The sequence below is a fragment of the Xenopus tropicalis genome, chromosome 3, assembly GCF_000004195.4.
Source record: "Xenopus tropicalis strain Nigerian chromosome 3, UCB_Xtro_10.0, whole genome shotgun sequence".
Lineage (NCBI taxonomy): Eukaryota > Metazoa > Chordata > Amphibia > Anura > Pipidae > Xenopus > Xenopus tropicalis.
The window spans coordinates 152,663,991-152,681,494 of record NC_030679.2 but is presented as its reverse complement, the minus strand read 5'-3'; the positions used below and the strand labels follow the sequence as shown (position 1 = coordinate 152,681,494).

At 47.9% G+C, this 17,504-nt stretch overlaps 1 protein-coding gene across 2 annotated transcripts in view; it reads left to right on the top strand.

Annotated features, from left to right (window-relative positions):
* nlgn2 (neuroligin 2) overlaps positions 1 to 17,504 on the top strand; it is a 101,544-nt gene that overhangs the window by 66,721 nt on the left and 17,319 nt on the right. Inside the window, exon 3 of one of the 2 annotated variants that reach the window (XM_031899641.1) lies at positions 10,461 to 10,517. The exons of the other annotated variant lie outside the window; for it this stretch is intronic. Within the exon in view, the coding sequence (XP_031755501.1) occupies positions 10,461 to 10,517 (57 nt within the window). The remainder of the gene's footprint in view (positions 1 to 10,460; positions 10,518 to 17,504) is intronic. 2 annotated transcript variants of the gene reach the window in all.

Below are 17,504 nucleotides of genomic sequence, written 5' to 3'. Positions count from 1 at the left end.
CAGGGGTATATGGAGCAATAGGAGGAGTTATAGGGAGGGGTATATGGAGCAATGGGAGGAGTTATAGGAAGAGGTTAAATGGAGCAAAAGGAGGAGTTATAGGGAGGGTTATATGAAGCAATAAGAGGAGTTATAGGGAGGAGTATATGGAGCAATAGGAGGAGTTATAGGGAGGGGTATATGGAGCAATGGGAGGAGTCATAAGGAGGGGTATATGGAGCAATGGGAGGAGTTATAGGGAGGGGGTATATGGAACAAAAGAAGGAGTTATAGGGAGGGGTATATGGAGCAATAGGAGGAGTTATAGGGAGGGGTATATGGAGCAATAGGAGGAGTTAAAGGGAGGGGTATATGGAACAATAGAAGGAGTTATACGGAGGGGTATATGGAGCAATAGGAGGAGTTATAGGGAGGGGTATATGGAGCAATAGGAGGAGTTATAGGGAGGGGTATATGGAACAATAGAAGGAGTTATACGGAGGGGTATATGGAGCAATAGGAGGAGTTATAGGGAGGGGTATATGGAGCAATAGGAGGAGTTAAAGGGAGGAGTATATGGAGCAATAGGAGGAGTTAAAGGGAGGAGTATATGGAGCAATAGGAGGAGTTATAGGGAGGGGTATATGGAACAATAGAAGGAGTTATAGGGAGGGGTATATGGAGCAATAGGAGGAGTTATAGGGAGGGGTATATGGAGCAATAGGAGGAGTTAAAGGGAGGAGTATATGGAGCAATAGGAGGAGTTATAGGGAGGGTGTATATGGAGCAATGGGAGGAGTTATAGGGAGGGGTATATGGAGCATTAGAAGGAGTTATAGGGAGGGGTATATGGAGCAATAGGAGGAGTTATAGGGAGGGGTATACGGAACACTGGGAGGAGTTATAGGGAAGGGTTAAATGGAGCAATAGGAGGAGTTATAGGGAGGGGTATATGGAGCAATGGGAGGAGTTATACGAAGAGGTTAAATGGAGCAATAGGAGGAGTTATAGGGAAGGGTTAAATGGAGCATTAGGAGGATTTATAGTGAGGGGGTATATGGAGCAATGGGAGGAGTTATGGAGAGGGGTATATAGAGCAATGGGAGGAGTCATAGGGAGGGGTATATCGAGCAATGGAAGGAGTTATAGGCAGGGGTATATGGAGCAATAGGAGGAGTTATAGGGAGGGGTATATGGAGCAATGGGAGGAGTTATAGGAAGAGGTTAAATGGAGCAATAGGAGGAGTTATAGGGAAGGGTTAAATGGAGCAATAGGAGCATTTATAGTGAGGGGGTATATGGAGCAATGGGAGGAGTTATGGGGAGGGGTATATGGAGCAATATGAGGAGTCATAAGGAGGGGTATATGGAGCAATGGGAGGAGTTATAGGGAGGGGGTATATGGAGCAAAAGGAGGAGTTATAGGGAGGGTTATATGAAGCAATAGGAGGAGTTATAGGGAGGAGTATATGGAGCAATAGGAGGAGTTATAGGGAGGGGTATATGGAACAAAAGAAGGAGTTATAGGGAGGGGTATATGGAGCAATAGGAGGAGTTATAGGGAGGGGTATATGGAGCAATAGGAGGAGTTAAAGGGAGGAGTATATGGAGCAATAGGAGGAGTTATAGGGAGGGTGTATATGGAGCAATGGGAGGAGTTATAGGGAGGGGGTATATGGAGCAATAGGAGGAGCTATATGGAAGGGTATATGGAGCAATAGGAGGTGGTATAGGGAAGGGTTAAATGGAGCAATAGGAGGAGTTATAGGGAGGGTTATATGGAGAATAGGAGGAGTTATAGGGAAGGGTTAAATGGAGCAATAGGAGGAGTTATAAGGAGGGGTATATGGAGCAATGGGAGGAGTTATAGGGAGGGGTATATGGAGCAATGGGAGGTGTTATAGGGAGGGGTTAAATGGAGCAAAAGGAGGAGTTATAGGGAGGAGTATATGGAGCAATAGGAGGAGTTATAGGGAGGGGTATATGGAGCAAAGGGAGGAGTTATAGGGAGGGGTATATGGAGCAATAGGAGGAGTTATAGGGAGGGTTATATGGAGCAATAGGAGGAGTTATAGGGAGGGTTATATGGAGCAAAAGGAGGAGTTATAGGGAGGGGTATATGGAGCATTAGAAGGAGTTATAGGGAGGAGTATATGGAGCAATGGGAGGAGTTATAGGGAGGAGTATATGGAGCAATAGGAGGAGTTATAGGTAGGGGTATATGGAGCAATGGGAGGAGTTATAGCGAGGGGTATATGGAGCAATGGGAGGAGTTATAGGGAGGGGTATATGGAGCAATAGGAGGAGTTATAGGGAGGGTTATATGGAGCAATAGGAGGAGTTATTGGGAGGGGTTATATAGAGCAATAAGATGAGTTATTGGGAGGGGTTAAATGGAGCAATGGGAGGAGTTATAGGGAGGGGTTTATGGAGCAATGGGAGGAGTTATAGGGAGGGGTTTAATGGAGCAATAGGAGGAGTTATAGGGAGGGTTATATGGAGCAATAGGAGGAGTTATAGGGAGGGGGTATATGGAGCAATAGGTTGAGTTATAGGGAGGGGTATATGGAGCAATGGGAGGAGTTATAGGGAGGGGTATATGGAGCAATAGTAGTAGTTATAGGGAGGAGTATATGGAGCAATAGGAGGAGTTATAGGGAGGGGTATATAGAGTAATAGGAGGAATTATAGGAAGGGGTATATGGAGGAATAAGAAGGAGTTATAGGGAGGAGTATATGGAGCAATAGGAGGAGTTATAGGGAGGGGTATATGGAGCAATGGGAGGAGTTATAGGGAGGGAAATATGATGCAATAGGAGGAGTTATAGGGAGGGTTATATGTAGCAGTAGGAGGAGTAATAGGGAGGGGTATATGGAGCAATGGGAGGAGTTATAGGGAGGGGTATATGGAGCAATGGGAGGAGTTATAGGGAGGGGTTTAATGGAGCAATAGGAGGAGTTATAGGGAGGGGTATATGGAGCAATAGAGGAGTTATAGGGAGGGGTATATGGAGTAATAGGAGGAGTTATAGGGAGGGGTATGTGGAGCAATAAGGGGAGTTTTAGGAAGGGGAATTTTTTAGCAATGGGAGGAATTATAGGGAGGGGTATATTGAGCAATGGTAGGAGTTATAGCGAGGGGTATATGGAGCAATGGGAGGAGTTATAGGGAGGGATTATATGGAGCAATAGGAAGAGTTATAGTGAGGGGAATATGGAGCAATAGGAGGAGTTATAGGGAGGGATTATATGGAGCAATAGGAGGAGTTATTGGGAAGGGTTAAATAGAGCAATGGGAGGAGTTATAGGGAGGGGTATATGATGCAATAGGAGGAGTTATAGAGAGGGGTTAAATGGAGCAATAGGAGGAGTTATAGGGAGGGGTATATGGAGCAATGGGAGGAGTTATAGGGAGGGGTTAAATGGAGCAATAGGAGGAGTTATAGAGAGGGATTATATGGAGCAATAGGAGGAGTTATAGGGAGGGGTATAGGGAGCAATAGGAGGTGTTATAAGGAGGGGAATATGGAGCAATGGGAGGAGTTATAGGGAGGGGGATATGATGCAATAGGAGGAGTTATAGGGATGGGTTAAATGGAGCAATAGGAGGAGTTATAGGGAACAGTTAAATGGAGCAATAGGAGGAGTTATAGGGAGGGGTATTTGGAGCAATGGGAGAAGTTATAGGGAGGGGTTAAATGGAGCAATAGGAGGAGTTATAGGGAGGGATTATATGGAGCAATAGGAGGCGTTATAGGGAGGGGTATATGGAGCAATTGGAGAAATTGTAGGGAGGGATTATATGGAGCAATAGGAGGAGTTATTGGGAAGGGTATATAAAGCAATAGGATGAGTTATAGGGAGGGGTATATATAGTAATAGGAGGAGTTATAGGAAGGGGTATATGAAGCAATAGGAGGAATCATAGGGAGGGGTATATGGAGCAATAGGAGGAGTTATAGGGAGAGGTATAGGGAGCAATAGGAGGAGTTATAGGGAGGGATTATATGGAGCAATAGGAAGAGTTATTGGGAGGGGTATATGAAGCAATAGGATGAGTTATAGGGAGGGGTATATATAGTAATAGGAGGAGTTATAGGGAGGGGTATATGGAGCATCAGGAGGAGTTATAGGGAGGGGTATATGGAGAAATAGGAGGAGTTATAGGGAGGGGTATATGGAGCAAAAAAAGGAGTTATAGGGAGGGGTATATGATGCAATAGGAGGAGTTATAGGGAGGGGTTATATGGAGCAATAGGATGAGTTATAGGGAACGATTAAATGGAGCAATGGGAGGAGTTATAGGGAGGGGGATATGATGCAATAGGAGGAGTTATAGGGAGAGGTTAAATGGAGTAATAGTAGGAGTTATAGGGAGGGGTATATGGAGCAATGGGAGGAGTTATAGGGAGGGCTATATGATGCAGTAGGAGGAGTTATAGGGAGGGGCATATGGAGCAATGGGAGGAGTTTTAGGGATGGGTATCTGGAGCAATAGGAGGGGTTATAGGGAGGAGTATATGGAGCAATGGGAGGAGTTATAGGGAGGGTTATATGTAGCAGTAGGAGGAGTTATAGGGAGGGGCATATGGAGCAATGGGAGGAGTTTTAGGGATGGGTATCTGGAGCAATAGGAGGGGTTATAGGGAGGAGTATATGGAACAGTAGGAGGAGTTATAGGGAGGTATATATGGAGTAATAGGAGGAGTTATAGGGAGGGGTATATGGAGCAATGGGAGGAGTTATAGGGAGGTATATATGGAGTAATAGATGGAGTTATAGGGAGGGGTATATGGAGCAATGGGAGAAGTTATAGGAAGGGGTATATGGAGCAGTAGGAGGAGTTATAGGGAGGGGTATATGGAGCAATAGGGGGAATTATAGTGAGGGGTATATGGAGCAATGGGAGGAGTTATAGGGAGGGGTATATGGAGCAGTAGGAGGAGTTATAGTGAGGAGTATATGAAGCAATGGGAGGAGTTATAGGGAGGAGTATATGGAGCAGTAGGAGGAGTTATAGGGAGGGGTATATGGAGCTATAGGGAAGGGTTTAATGGAGTAGTAGAAAAGGTTATAGTGAGTTGTATATGGAGCAATAGGAGGGGTATATTGAGTAATAGGAGGAGTTATAGGGAGGGGGTAAATGGAGCAGTAGGAGGAGTTATAGGGAGCGGTATATGGAGCAATGGGAGGAGTTATAGGGAGGGGTTTAATGGAGTAGTAGAAGGGGTTATAGGGAGGGGTTTATGGAGCAATAGGAGGAGTTATAGGGAAGAATATATGGAGCAAAAAAGGAGTTATAAGGAGGGGTATATGGAGCAATGGGAGGAGTTATAGGGTGGGGTATATGACACAATGGGAGTAGTTACAGGGAGGGGTATATGATGCAATTCGAGGAGTTATAGGGAGGGGTTAAATGGAGCAATAGGAGGAGTTATAGGGAACAATTAAATGGAGCAATGGGAGGAGTTATTGGTAGGGGGATATGATGCAATAGGAGGAGTTATAGGGAGGGGTTAAATGGAGCAATAGGAGGAGTTATAGGGAGGGGTTAAATGGAGCAATGGGAGGAGTTATAGGGAGGGGTATATGACACAATGGGAGTAGTTACAGGGAGGGGTATATGATGCAATTCGAGGAGTTATAGGGAGGGGTTAAATGGAGCAATAGGAGGAGTTATAGGGAACAATTAAATGGAGCAATGGGAGGAGTTATAGGTAGGGGGATATGATGCAATAGGAGGAGTTATAGGGAGGGGTTAAATGGAGCAATAGGAGGAGTTATAGGGAACTGTTAAATGGAGCAATAAGAGAAGTTATAGGGAGGGGTATATGGAGCAATGGGAGGAGTTATAGGGAGGGCTATATGATGCAATAGGAGGAGTTATAGGGAGGGTTATATGTAGCAGTAGGAGGAGTAATAGGGAGAGGTATATGGAGCAATGGGAGGAGTTATAGGGAGGGGTTTAATGGAGCAATAGGAGGAGTTATAGGCAGGGGTATATGGAGCAATGGGAGGAGTTATAGGGATGGGTTTAATGGAGCAATAGGAGGAGTTATAGGCAGGGGTATATGGAGCAATGGGAGGAGTTATAGGGATGGGTATATGGAGCAATGGGAGGAGTTATAGGGAGGGGTATATGGAGCAATGGGAGGAGTTATAGGGAGGGGTTTAATGGAGCAATAGGAGGAGTTATAGGCAGGGGTATATGGAGCAATGGGAGGAGTTATAGGGATGGGTATATGGAGTAATAGGAGGAGTTATAGGGAGGGGTATATGTTGCTATGGGACAAGTTATATGGAGGGGTATATGGATCAATGGGAGGAGTTATAGGGAGGGGTATATGGAGTAATAGGAGGAGTTATAGGGAGGGGTATATGTTGCTATGGGACAAGTTATATGGAGGGGTGTATGGATCAATGGGAGGAGTTATAGGGAGGGGTTTAATGGAGTAGTAGAAGGGGTTATAGGGAGTTGTATATGGAGCAATGGGAGGAGTTATAGGGAAGGGTAAATGGAGCAGTAGGAGGAGTTATAGGGAGGGGTATATGGAGCAATGGGAGGGGTTATAGGGAGGGGTTTAATGGAGTAGTAGAAGGGGTTATAGGGAGGAGTATATGGAGCAATAGGAGGAGTTATAGGGAGGGGTATATGGAGTTATAGGGAGGGGTGTATGGAGCAATGGGAGGAGTTATAGGGAGGGGGATATGATGCAATAGGAGGAGTTATAGGGAGAGGTTAAATGGAGTAATAGTAGGAGTTATAGGGAGGGGTATATGGAGCAATGGGAGGAGTTATAGGGAGGGCTATATGATGCAGTAGGAGGAGTTATAGGGAGGGGCATATGGAGCAATGGGAGGAGTTTTAGGGATGGGTATCTGGAGCAATAGGAGGGGTTATAGGGAGGAGTATATGGAGCAATGGGAGGAGTTATAGGGAGGGTTATATGTAGCAGTAGGAGGAGTTATAGGGAGGGGCATATGGAGCAATGGGAGGAGTTTTAGGGATGGGTATCTGGAGCAATAGGAGGGGTTATAGGGAGGAGTATATGGAACAGTAGGAGGAGTTATAGGGAGGTATATATGGAGTAATAGGAGGAGTTATGGGGAGGGGTATATGGAGCAATGGGAGGAGTTATAGGGAGGTATATATGGAGTAATAGGAGGAGTTATAGGGAGGGGTATATGGAGCAATGGGAGAAGTTATAGGAAGGGGTATATGGAGCAGTAGGAGGAGTTATAGGGAGGGGTATATGGAGCAATAGGGGGAATTATAGTGAGGGGTATATGGAGCAATGGGAGGAGTTATAGGGAGGGGTATATGGAGCAGTAGGAGGAGTTATAGTGAGGAGTATATGAAGCAATGGGAGGAGTTATAGGGAGGAGTATATGGAGCAGTAGGAGGAGTTATAGGGAGGGGTATATGGAGCTATAGGGAAGGGTTTAATGGAGTAGTAGAAAAGGTTATAGTGAGTTGTATATGGAGCAATAGGAGGGGTATATGGAGTAATAGGAGGAGTTATAGGGAGGGGGTAAATGGAGCAGTAGGAGGAGTTATAGGGAGCGGTATATGGAGCAATGGGAGGAGTTATAGGGAGGGGTTTAATTGAGTAGTAGAAGGGGTTATAGGGAGGGGTTTATGGAGCAATAGGAGGAGTTATAGGGAAGGATATATGGAGCAAAAAAGGAGTTATAAGGAGGGGTATATGGAGCAATGGGAGGAGTTATAGGGTGGGGTATATGACACAATGGGAGTAGTTACAGGGAGGGGTATATGATGCAATTCGAGGAGTTATAGGGAGGGGTTAAATGGAGCAATAGGAGGAGTTATAGGGAACAATTAAATGGAGCAATGGGAGGAGTTATAGGTAGGGGGATATGATGCAATAGGAGGAGTTATAGGGAGGGGTTAAATGGAGCAATAGGAGGAGTTATAGGGAACTGTTAAATGGAGCAATAGGAGAAGTTATAGGGAGGGGTATATGGAGCAATGGGAGGAGTTATAGGGAGGGCTATATGATGCAATAGGAGGAGTTATAGGGAGGGTTATATGTAGCAGTAGGAGGAGTAATAGGGAGAGGTATATGGAGCAATGGGAGGAGTTATAGGGAGGGGTATATGGAGCAATGGGAGGAGTTATAGGGAGGGGTTTAATGGAGCAATAGGAGGAGTTATAGGGAGGGGTATATGGAGCAATGGGAGGAGTTATAGGGATGGGTATATGGAGCAATGGGAGGAGTTATAGGGAGGGGTATATGGAGTAATAGGAGGAGTTATAGGGAGGGGTATATGTTGCTATGGGACAAGTTATATGGAGGGGTATATGGATCAATGGGAGGAGTTATAGGGAGGGGTTTAATGGAGTAGTAGAAGGGGTTATAGGGAGTTGTATATGGAGCAATGGGAGGAGTTATAGGGAGGGGTAAATGGAGCAGTAGGAGGAATTATAGGGAGGGGTATATGGAGCAATGGGAGGGGTTATAGGGAGGGGTTTAATGGAGTAGTAGAAGGGGTTATAGGGAGGAGTATATGGAGCAATAGGAGGAGTTATAGGGAGGGGTATATGGAGTTATAGGGAGGGGTGTATGGAGCAATGGGAGGAGTTATAGGGAGGGGTATATGGAGTAATAGGAAGAGTTATAGGGAGGGGTATATGGAGCAATGGGAGGAGTTATAGCGAGGGTTATATGGAGCAATGGGTGGAGTTATAGGGAGGGGTATATGGAGCAATAGAGGAGTTATAGAGAGGGGTATATGGAGCAATAGGAGGAGTTATAGGGAGGGGTATATGGAGCAATAGGAGGAGTTATAGAGAGGGGTATATGGAGCAATAGGAGGAGTTATAGGGAGGGGTATATGGAGCAATGGGAGGAGTTATAGCGAGGGTTATATGGAGCAATGGGTGGAGTTATAGGGAGGGGTATATGGAGCAATAGAGGAGTTATAGGGAGGGGTATATGGAGCAATAGGAGGAGTTATAGGGAGGGGTATATGGAGCAGTGGGAGGAGTTTTAGGGAGGGGTTTATGAAGCAGCAGGAGAAGTTATAGGGAGGGGTATATGGAGCAATAGGAGGAGTTATAGGGAGGGTTATATGGAGCAATGGGAGGAGTTATAGCGAGGGTTATATGGAGCAATGGGTGGAGTTATAGGGAGGGGTATATGGAGCAATGGGAGGAGTTATAGCGAGGGTTATATGGAGCAATGGGTGGAGTTATAGGGAGGGGTATATGGAGCAATAGAGGAGTTATAGAGAGGGGTATATGGAGCAATAGGAGGAGTTATAGGGAGGGGTATATGGAGCAGTGGGAGGAGTTTTAGGGAGGGGTTTATGAAGCAGTGGGAGAAGTTATAGGGAGGGGTATATGGAGCAATAGGAGGAGTTATAGGGAGGGGTATATGGAGCAATGGGAAGAGTTATAGGGAGGGGTATATGGAGCAATGGGAGGGGTTATAGGGAGGGGTATATGGAGCAATGGGAAGAGTTATAGGAAGGGGTATATGGAGCAGTGGGAGGAGTTATAGGGAGGGGTATATGGAGCAATAGGAGGAGTTATAGGGAGGGGTTTAATGGAGTAGTAGAAGGGGTTATAGGGTGTTGTATATGGAGCAATAGGAGGAGTTATAGGGAGGGGTATATGGAGTAATAGTAGGAGTTATAGGGAGGGGTAAATGGAGCAGTAGGAGGAGTTATAGGGAGGGGTATATGGAGCAATGGGAGGAGTTATAGGTAGGGGTTTAATGGAGTAGTAGAAGGGGTTATAGGGAGGAGTATTAGGAGTAATAGGAAGAGTTATAGGGAGGGGTATATGGAGCCATGGGAGGAGTTATAGCGAGGGTTATATGGAGCAATGGGAGGAGTTATAGGGAGGGGTATATGGAGCAATGGGAGGAGTTATAGGGAGGGGTATATGGAGCAATGGGAGGAGTTATAGGGAGGGGTATATGGAGCAATGGGAGGGGTTATAGGGAGGGGTATATGGAGCAATAGAGGAGTTATAGGGAGGGGTATATGGAGCAATAGGAGGAGTTGTAGGGAGGGTTATATGAGCAATGGGAGGAGTTATAGGGAGGGGTATATGGAGCAGTGGGAGGAGTTATAGGGAGGGGTTTAATGGAGTAGTAGAAGGGGTTATAGGGATGTGTGATTTAAATGAATGGAAAATGAAGAGCCAATGGGAGTGTTGGTTGTACTTACACTTTACATGGAAGGGGACGTTGGGTTGGGTGTGTCCCCCCGTTTCTCGTTGCCCCCCATAAGGTTCCATGCGCCCCATGTATCAATGTATTAGTGTTTTTGCAGCGACACCGCTAGTAACGCAAACTGTTTTTTCCATGAACTTTTCTTGAACGTATTTTTTTCTTTCTCTCTTCCCCCTTTCTCTCTCTCCCTCGGTTATTTTTTATCTTTTTTTTTGTCTTTTTTTCTTTTTTTTTATCATTATTTTTTTTTCTATATTTTTTTCCGCCTCGAACCTCCAGGTCCCATTTCCAAATCCCGGGAGGACCCCAGAAAAGCGCAACACACTCCAGACGAAGGTAGATTTGATCCACTTTCTTGATTATTTTTTTTTTTTACTTCTACTTCCGTTTTTTGGGGTTTTTTTGCATGAATTCATTATTTATTCTTATTATATATATATATTAGTACTATGTGCACAGTTAATGTTGTCACTTGCTTGTAAGGAAATGAACTCCTGTAGTCCGGTTTGTGTCAGATGGGGGAAAGTCACTTTATTTTAAAGGGGAAGTATACCCTGTGGGGGTTTTGTGCATTTATCCCTGTTTAACACACTCAGCACACTATGAGGGCACAGCTTGTAGCAGTATAATCCTGGGATGAGCAGAAGCTGCCCCGTTGCCTGAAGCATTGCTCTTTAGCTGCATTGGATTCATATCTGCAGTCAAGCAATATGGCATCTCCCACTCATACAGATAAATGCAAACAGGGACGTTCTGCTCTCACAGTGAGCCTTACCCTCATGCTGTCTGGTCTGTTAAAGAGCAAATAAATAGTAATAGAGTATATTTTCCCTTTAGCGATCAATTGGCGATTACCTGCATGCAAGGTATTAACCCTTTCTCTGCAGCCGCCACCTAACCCTGCGGAACATTGCTCCTGCTCCAAACACCGCTCCCTTAACCCACCATTAATACAGCTGCAATGACGGAATTCTCCTCTTAACAGCTTATTTAAGGAGTGGGGAGAGAGAAGCTAATTAGTTCTATGCTGCTCGTTAAGATTAATGAGAGAGACAGGGAAAAAAATGCATCGTTAGCATCTAGAGAGCAGAAGGGAGGGAGGAGGAAACGGGGGGTGAGGAGACATTGAGGGGGATAAAATAATCAGGGGATTTGGAAAGATATGATGGAGGGGGAGGCTGCTCAGGGGCAAATGCTGAGGGGCAGGGGGTAGTAGCTCCGTAACTAAAGGCGAGGGCTGATAGGCAGGGGGTAGTAGCTCTGTAACTAAAGGCGAGGGCTGATAGGCAGGGGGTAGTAGCTCTGTAACTAAAGGCGAGGGCTGATAGGCAGGGGGTAGTAGCTCTGTAACTAAAGGTGAGGGCTGATAGGCAGGGGGTAGTAGCTCTGTAACTAAAGGTGAGGGCTGATAGGCAGGGGGTAGTAGCTCTGTAACTAAAGGCGAGGGCTGATAGGCAGGGGGTAGTAGCTCTGTAACTAAAGGTGAGGGCTGATAGGCAAGGGGGTAGTAGCTCTGTAACTAAAGGCGAGGGCTGATAGGCAGGGGGTAGTAGCTCTGTAACTAAAGGTGAGGGCTGATAGGCAGGGGGTAGTAGCTCTGTAACTAAAGGTGAGGGCTTGATAGGCAGGGGGTAGTAGCTCTGTAACTAAAGGTGAGGGCTGATAGGCAGGGGGTAGTACTCTGTAACTAAAGGTGAGGGCTGATAGGCAAGGGGGTAGTAGCTCTGTAACTAAAGGCGAGGGGCTGATAGGCAGGGGGTAGTAGCTCTGTAACTAAAGGCGAGGGCTGATAGGCAGGGGGTAGTAGCTCTGTAACTAAAGGCGAGGGCTGATAGGCAGGGGGTAGTAGCTCTGTAACTAAAGGCGAGGGCTGATAGGCAGGGGGTAGTAGCTCTGTAACTAAAGGGAGGGCTGATAGGCAGGGGGTAGTAGCTCTGTAACTAAAGGCGAGGGCTGATAGGCAGGGGGTAGTAGCTCTGTAACTAAAGGCGAGGGCTGATAGGCAGGGGGTAACCTAAAGGTGAGGGCTGATAGGCAGGGGGTAGTAGCTCTGTAACTAGTGAGGGCTGATAGGCAGGGGGTAGTAGCTCAGTAACTAAAGGTGAGGGCTGATAGGCAGGGGGTAGTAGCTCTGTAACTAAAGGTGAGGGCTGATAGGCGGGGGTAGTAGCTCTGTAACTAAAGGTGAGGGCTGATAGGCAGGGGGTAGTAGCTCTGTAACTAAAGGTGAGGGCTTGATAGGCAGGGGGTAGTAGCTCTGTAACTAAAGGTGAGGGCTGATAGGCAGGGGGTAGTAGCTCTGTAACTAAAGGTGAGGCGCTGATAGGCAGGGGGTAGTAGCTCTGTAACTAAAGGTGAGGGCTGATAGGCAGGGGGTAGTAGCTCTGTAACTAAAGGTGAGGGCTGATAGGCCAGAGGGGTAGTAGCTCTGTAACTAAAGGTGAGGGCTGATAGGCGCAAGGGGGTAGTAGCTCTGTAACTAAAGGTGAGGGCTGATAGGCAAGGGGGTAGTAGCTCTGTAACTAAAGGTGAGGGCTGATAGGCAGGGGGTAGTAGCTCTGTAACTAAAGGTGAGGGCTGATAGGCAGGGGGTAGTAGCTCTGTAACTAAGGTGAGGGCTGATAGGCAGGGGGTAGTAGCTCTGTAACTAAAGGGGAGGGCTGATAGGCAGGGGTGTAGCTCGTACAAAGGGAGGCTGATAGCAGGGGTAGTAGCTCCGTAACTAAAGGTGAGGGCTGATAGGCAGGGGGTAAGTAGCTCTGTAACTAAAGGTGAGGCTGATAGGCAGGGGGTAGTAGCTCTGTAACTAAAGGTGGAGGGCTGATAGGCAGGGGGTAGTAGCTCTGTAACTAAAGGTGAGGGCCTGAATAGGGCCTAGGGGGGTAGTAGCTCTGTAACTAAAGGGGAGGGCTGATAGGCAGGGGGTAGTAGCTCTGTAACTAAAGGTGAGGGCTGATAGGGCAGGGGGTAGTAGCTCAGTAACTAAAGGTGAGGGCTGATAGGCAGGGGGTAGTAGCTCTGTAACTAAAGGTGAGGGCTGATAGGCAGGGGGTAGTAGCTCTGTAACTAAAGGTGAGGGCTGATAGGGCAGGGGGTAGTAGCTCTGTAACTAAAGGTGAGGGCTGATAGGCAGGGGGTAGTAGCTCTGTAACTAAAGGTGAGGGCTGATAGGCAGGGGGTAGTAGCTCTGTAACTAAAGGTGAGGGCTGATAGGCAGGGGGTAGTAGCTCTGTAACTAAAGGTGAGGGCTGATAGGCAGGGGGTAGTAGCTCTGTAACTAAAGGTGAGGGCTGATAGGCAGGGGGTAGTAGCTCTGTAACTAAAGGTGAGGGCTGATAGGCAGGGGGTAGTAGCTCTGTAACTAAAGGTGAGGGCTGATAGGCAGGGGGTAGTAGCTCTGTAACTAAAGGTGAGGGCTGATAGGCAGGGGGTAGTAGCTCTGTAACTAAAGGTGAGGGCTGATAGGCAGGGGGTAGTAGCTCTGTAACTAAAGGTGAGGGCTGATAGGCAGGGGGTAGTAGCTCTGTAACTAAAGGTGAGGGCTGATAGGCAGGGGGTAGTAGCTCTGTAACTAAAGGTGAGGGCTGATAGGCAGGGGGTAGTAGCTCTGTAACTAAAGGTGAGGGCTGATAGGCAGGGGGTAGTAGCTCTGTAACTAAAGGTGAGGCTGATAGGCAGGGGGTAGTAGCTCTGTAACTAAAGGTGAGGGCTGATAGGCAGGGGGTAGTAGCTCCGTAACTAAAGGTGAGGGCTGATAGGCAGGGGGTAGTAGCTCTGTAACTAAAGGTGAGGGCTGATAGGCAGGGGGTAGTAGCTCTGTAACTAAAGGTGAGGGCTGATAGGCAGGGGGTAGTAGCTCTGTAACTAAAGGTGAGGGCTGATAGGCAGGGGGTAGTAGCTCTGTAACTAAAGGTGAGGGCTGATAGGCAGGGGGTAGTAGCTCTGTAACTAAAGGTGAGGGCTGATAGGCAGGGGGTAGTAGCTCAGTAACTAAAGGTGAGGCGATAGGCAGGGGGTAGTAGCTCTGTAACTAAAGGTGAGGGCTGATAGGCAGGGGGTAGTAGCTCTGTAACTAAAGGTGAGGGCTGATAGGCAGGGGGTAGTAGCTCTGTAACTAAAGGTGAGGGCTGATAGGCAGGGGGTAGTAGCTCTGTAACTAAAGGTGAGGGCTGATAGGCAGGGGGTAGTAGCTCTGTAACTAAAGGTGAGGGCTGATAGGCAGGGGGTAGTAAGCTCTGTAACTAAAGGGGGCTGAAGCAGGGGGTACTGTATAAGGGAGGGCGATAGGAGGGGGTAGTAGCTCAGTAACTAAAGGTGAGGGCTGATAGGCAGGGGGTAGTAGCTCTGTAACTAAAGGTGAGGGCTGATAGGCAGGGGTAGTAGCTCTGTAACTAAAGGTGAGGGCTGATAGGCAGGGGGTAGTAGCTCTGTAACTAAAGGTGAGGGCTGATAGGCAGGGGGTAGTAGCTCTGTAAACTAAAGGTGAGTAGTAGCTCTGTAACTAAAGGTGAGGGCTGATAGGCAGGGGGTAGTAGCTCTGTAACTAAAGGTGAGGGCTGATAGGCAGGGGGTAGTAGCTCTGTAACTAAAGGTGAGGGCTGATAGGCAGGGGGTAGTAGCTCTGTAACTAAAGGTGAGGGCTGATAGGCAGGGGGTAGTAGCTCTGTAACTAAAGGTGAGGGCTGATAGGCAGGGGGTAGTAGCTCTGTAACTAAAGGTGAGGGCTGATAGGCAGGGGGTAGTAGCTCTGTAACTAAAGGTGAGGGCTGATAGGCAGGGGGTAGTAGCTCTGTAACTAAAGGTGAGGGCTGATAGGCAGGGGTAGTAGCTCCGTAACTAAAGGTGAGGGCTGATAGGCAGGGGGTAGTAGCTCTGTAACTAAAGGTGAGGGCTGATAGGCAGGGGGTAGTAGCTCTGTAACTAAAGGTGAGGGCTGATAGGCAGGGGGTAGTAGCTCTGTAACTAAAGGTGAGGGCTGATAGGCAGGGGGTAGTAGCTCTGTAACTAAAGGTGAGGGCTGATAGGCAGGGGGTAGTAGCTCTGTAACTAAAGGTGAGGGCTGATAGGCAGGGGGTAGTAGCTCTGTAATAAAGGGGAGGGCTGATAGGCAGGGGGTAGTAGCTCTGTAACTAAAGGTGAGGGCTGATAGGCAGGGGGTAGTAGCTCTGTAACTAAAGGTGAGGGCTGATAGGCAAGGGGGTAGTAGCTCTAACTAAAGGTGAGGGCTGATAGGCAGGGGGTAGTAGCTTGTAACTAAAGGTGAGGGCTGATAGGCAGGGGGTAGTAGCTCTGTAACTAAAGGTGAGGGCTGATAGGCAGGGGGTAGTAGCTCTGTAACTAAAGGTGAGGGCTGAATAGGCAGGGGGTAGTAGCTCTGTAACTAAGGTGAGGGCTGATAGGCAGGGGGTAGTAGCTCTGTAACTAAAGGTGAGGGCTGATAGGCAGGGGGTAGTAGCTCTGTAAACTAAAGTGGGGATGCAGGGGTAGTAGCCGTAAAAGGGAGGCTGATAGGCAGGGGGTAGTAGCTCTGTAAACTAAAGGTGAGGGCTGATAGGCAGGGGGTAGTAGCTCTGTAACTAAAGGTGAGGGCTGATAGGCAGGGGGTAGTAGCTCTGTAACTAAAGGTGAGGGCTGATAGGCAGGGGGTAGTAGCTCTGTAACTAAAGGTGAGGGCTGATAGGCAGGGGGTAGTAGCTCTGTAACTAAAGGTGAGGGCTGATAGGCAGGGGGTAGTAGCTCTGTAACTAAAGGTGAGGGCTGATAGGCAGGGGGTAGTAGCTCTGTAACTAAAGGTGAGGGCTGATAGGCAGGGGGTAGTAGCTCTGTAACTAAAGGTGAGGGCTGATAGGCAGGGGGTAGTAGCTCTGTAACTAAAGGTGAGGGCTGATAGGCAGGGGGTAGTAGCTCTGTAACTAAAGGTGAGGGCTGATAGGCAGGGGGTAGTAGCTCAGTAACTAAAGGTGAGGGCTGATAGGCAGGGGGTAGTAGCTCTGTAACTAAAGGTGAGGGCTGATAGGCAGGGGGTAGTAGCTCTGTAACTAAAGGTGAGGGCTGATAGGCAGGGGGTAGTAGCTCTGTAACTAAAGGTGAGGGCTGATAGGCAGGGGGTAGTAGCTCTGTAACTAAAGGTGAGGGCTGATAGGCAGGGGGTAGTAGCTCTGTAACTAAAGGTGAGGGCTGATAGGCAGGGGGTAGTAGCTCTGTAACTAAAGGTGAGGGCTGATAGGCAGGGGGTAGTAGCTCTGTAACTAAAGGTGAGGGCTGATAGGCAGGGGGTAGTAGCTCTGTAACTAAAGGTGAGGGCTGATAGGCAGGGGGTAGTAGCTCTGTAACTAAAGGTGAGGGCTGATAGGCAGGGGGTAGCCTAAGGCCGGGTAAGCTCTGTAACTAAAGGTGAGGGCTGATAGGCAGGGGGTAGTAGCTCTGTAACTAAAGGTGAGGGCTGATAGGCAGGGGGTAGTAGCTCTGTAACTAAAGGTGAGGGCTGATAGGCAGGGGGTAGTAGCTCTGTAACTAAAGGTGAGGGCTGATAGGCAGGGGGTAGTAGCTCTGTAACTAAAGGTGAGGGCTGATAGGCAGGGGGTAGTAGCTCTGTAACTAAAGGTGAGGGCTGATAGGCAGGGGGTAGTAGCTCTGTAACTAAAGGTGAGGGCTGATAGGCAGGGGGTAGTAGCTCCGTAACTAAAGGTGAGGGCTGATAGGCAGGGGGTAGTAGCTCTGTAACTAAGGTGAGGGTGATAGGCAGGGGTAGCTCTGTAACTAAAGGGGGCATAGGCAGGGGTAGTAGCTCTGTAACTAAAGGTGAGGGCTGATAGGCAGGGGGTAGTAGCTCTGTAACTAAAGGTGAGGGCTGATAGGCAGGGGGTAGTAGCTCTGTAACTAAAGGTGAGGGCTGATAGGCAGGGGGTAGTAGCTCTGTAACTAAAGGTGAGGGCTGATAGGCAGGGGGTAGTAGCTCTGTAACTAAAGGTGAGGGCTGATAGGCAGGGGTAGTAGCTCTGTAACTAAAGGTGAGGGCTGATAGGCAGGGGGTAGTAGCTCTGTAACTAAAGGTGAGGGCTGATAGGCAGGGGGTAGTAGCTCTGTAACTAAAGGTGAGGGCTGATAGGCAGGGGGTAGTAGCTCCGTAACTAAAGGCGAGGGCTGATAGGCAGGGGGTAGTAGCTCTGTAACTAAAGGTGAGGGCTGATAGGCAGGGGGTAAGTAGCTCTGTAACTAAAGGTGAGGGCTGATAGGCAGGGGGTAGTAGCTCTGTAACTAAAGGTGAGGGCTGATAGGCAGGGGGTAGTAGCTCTGTAACTAAAGGTGAGGGCTGATAGGCAG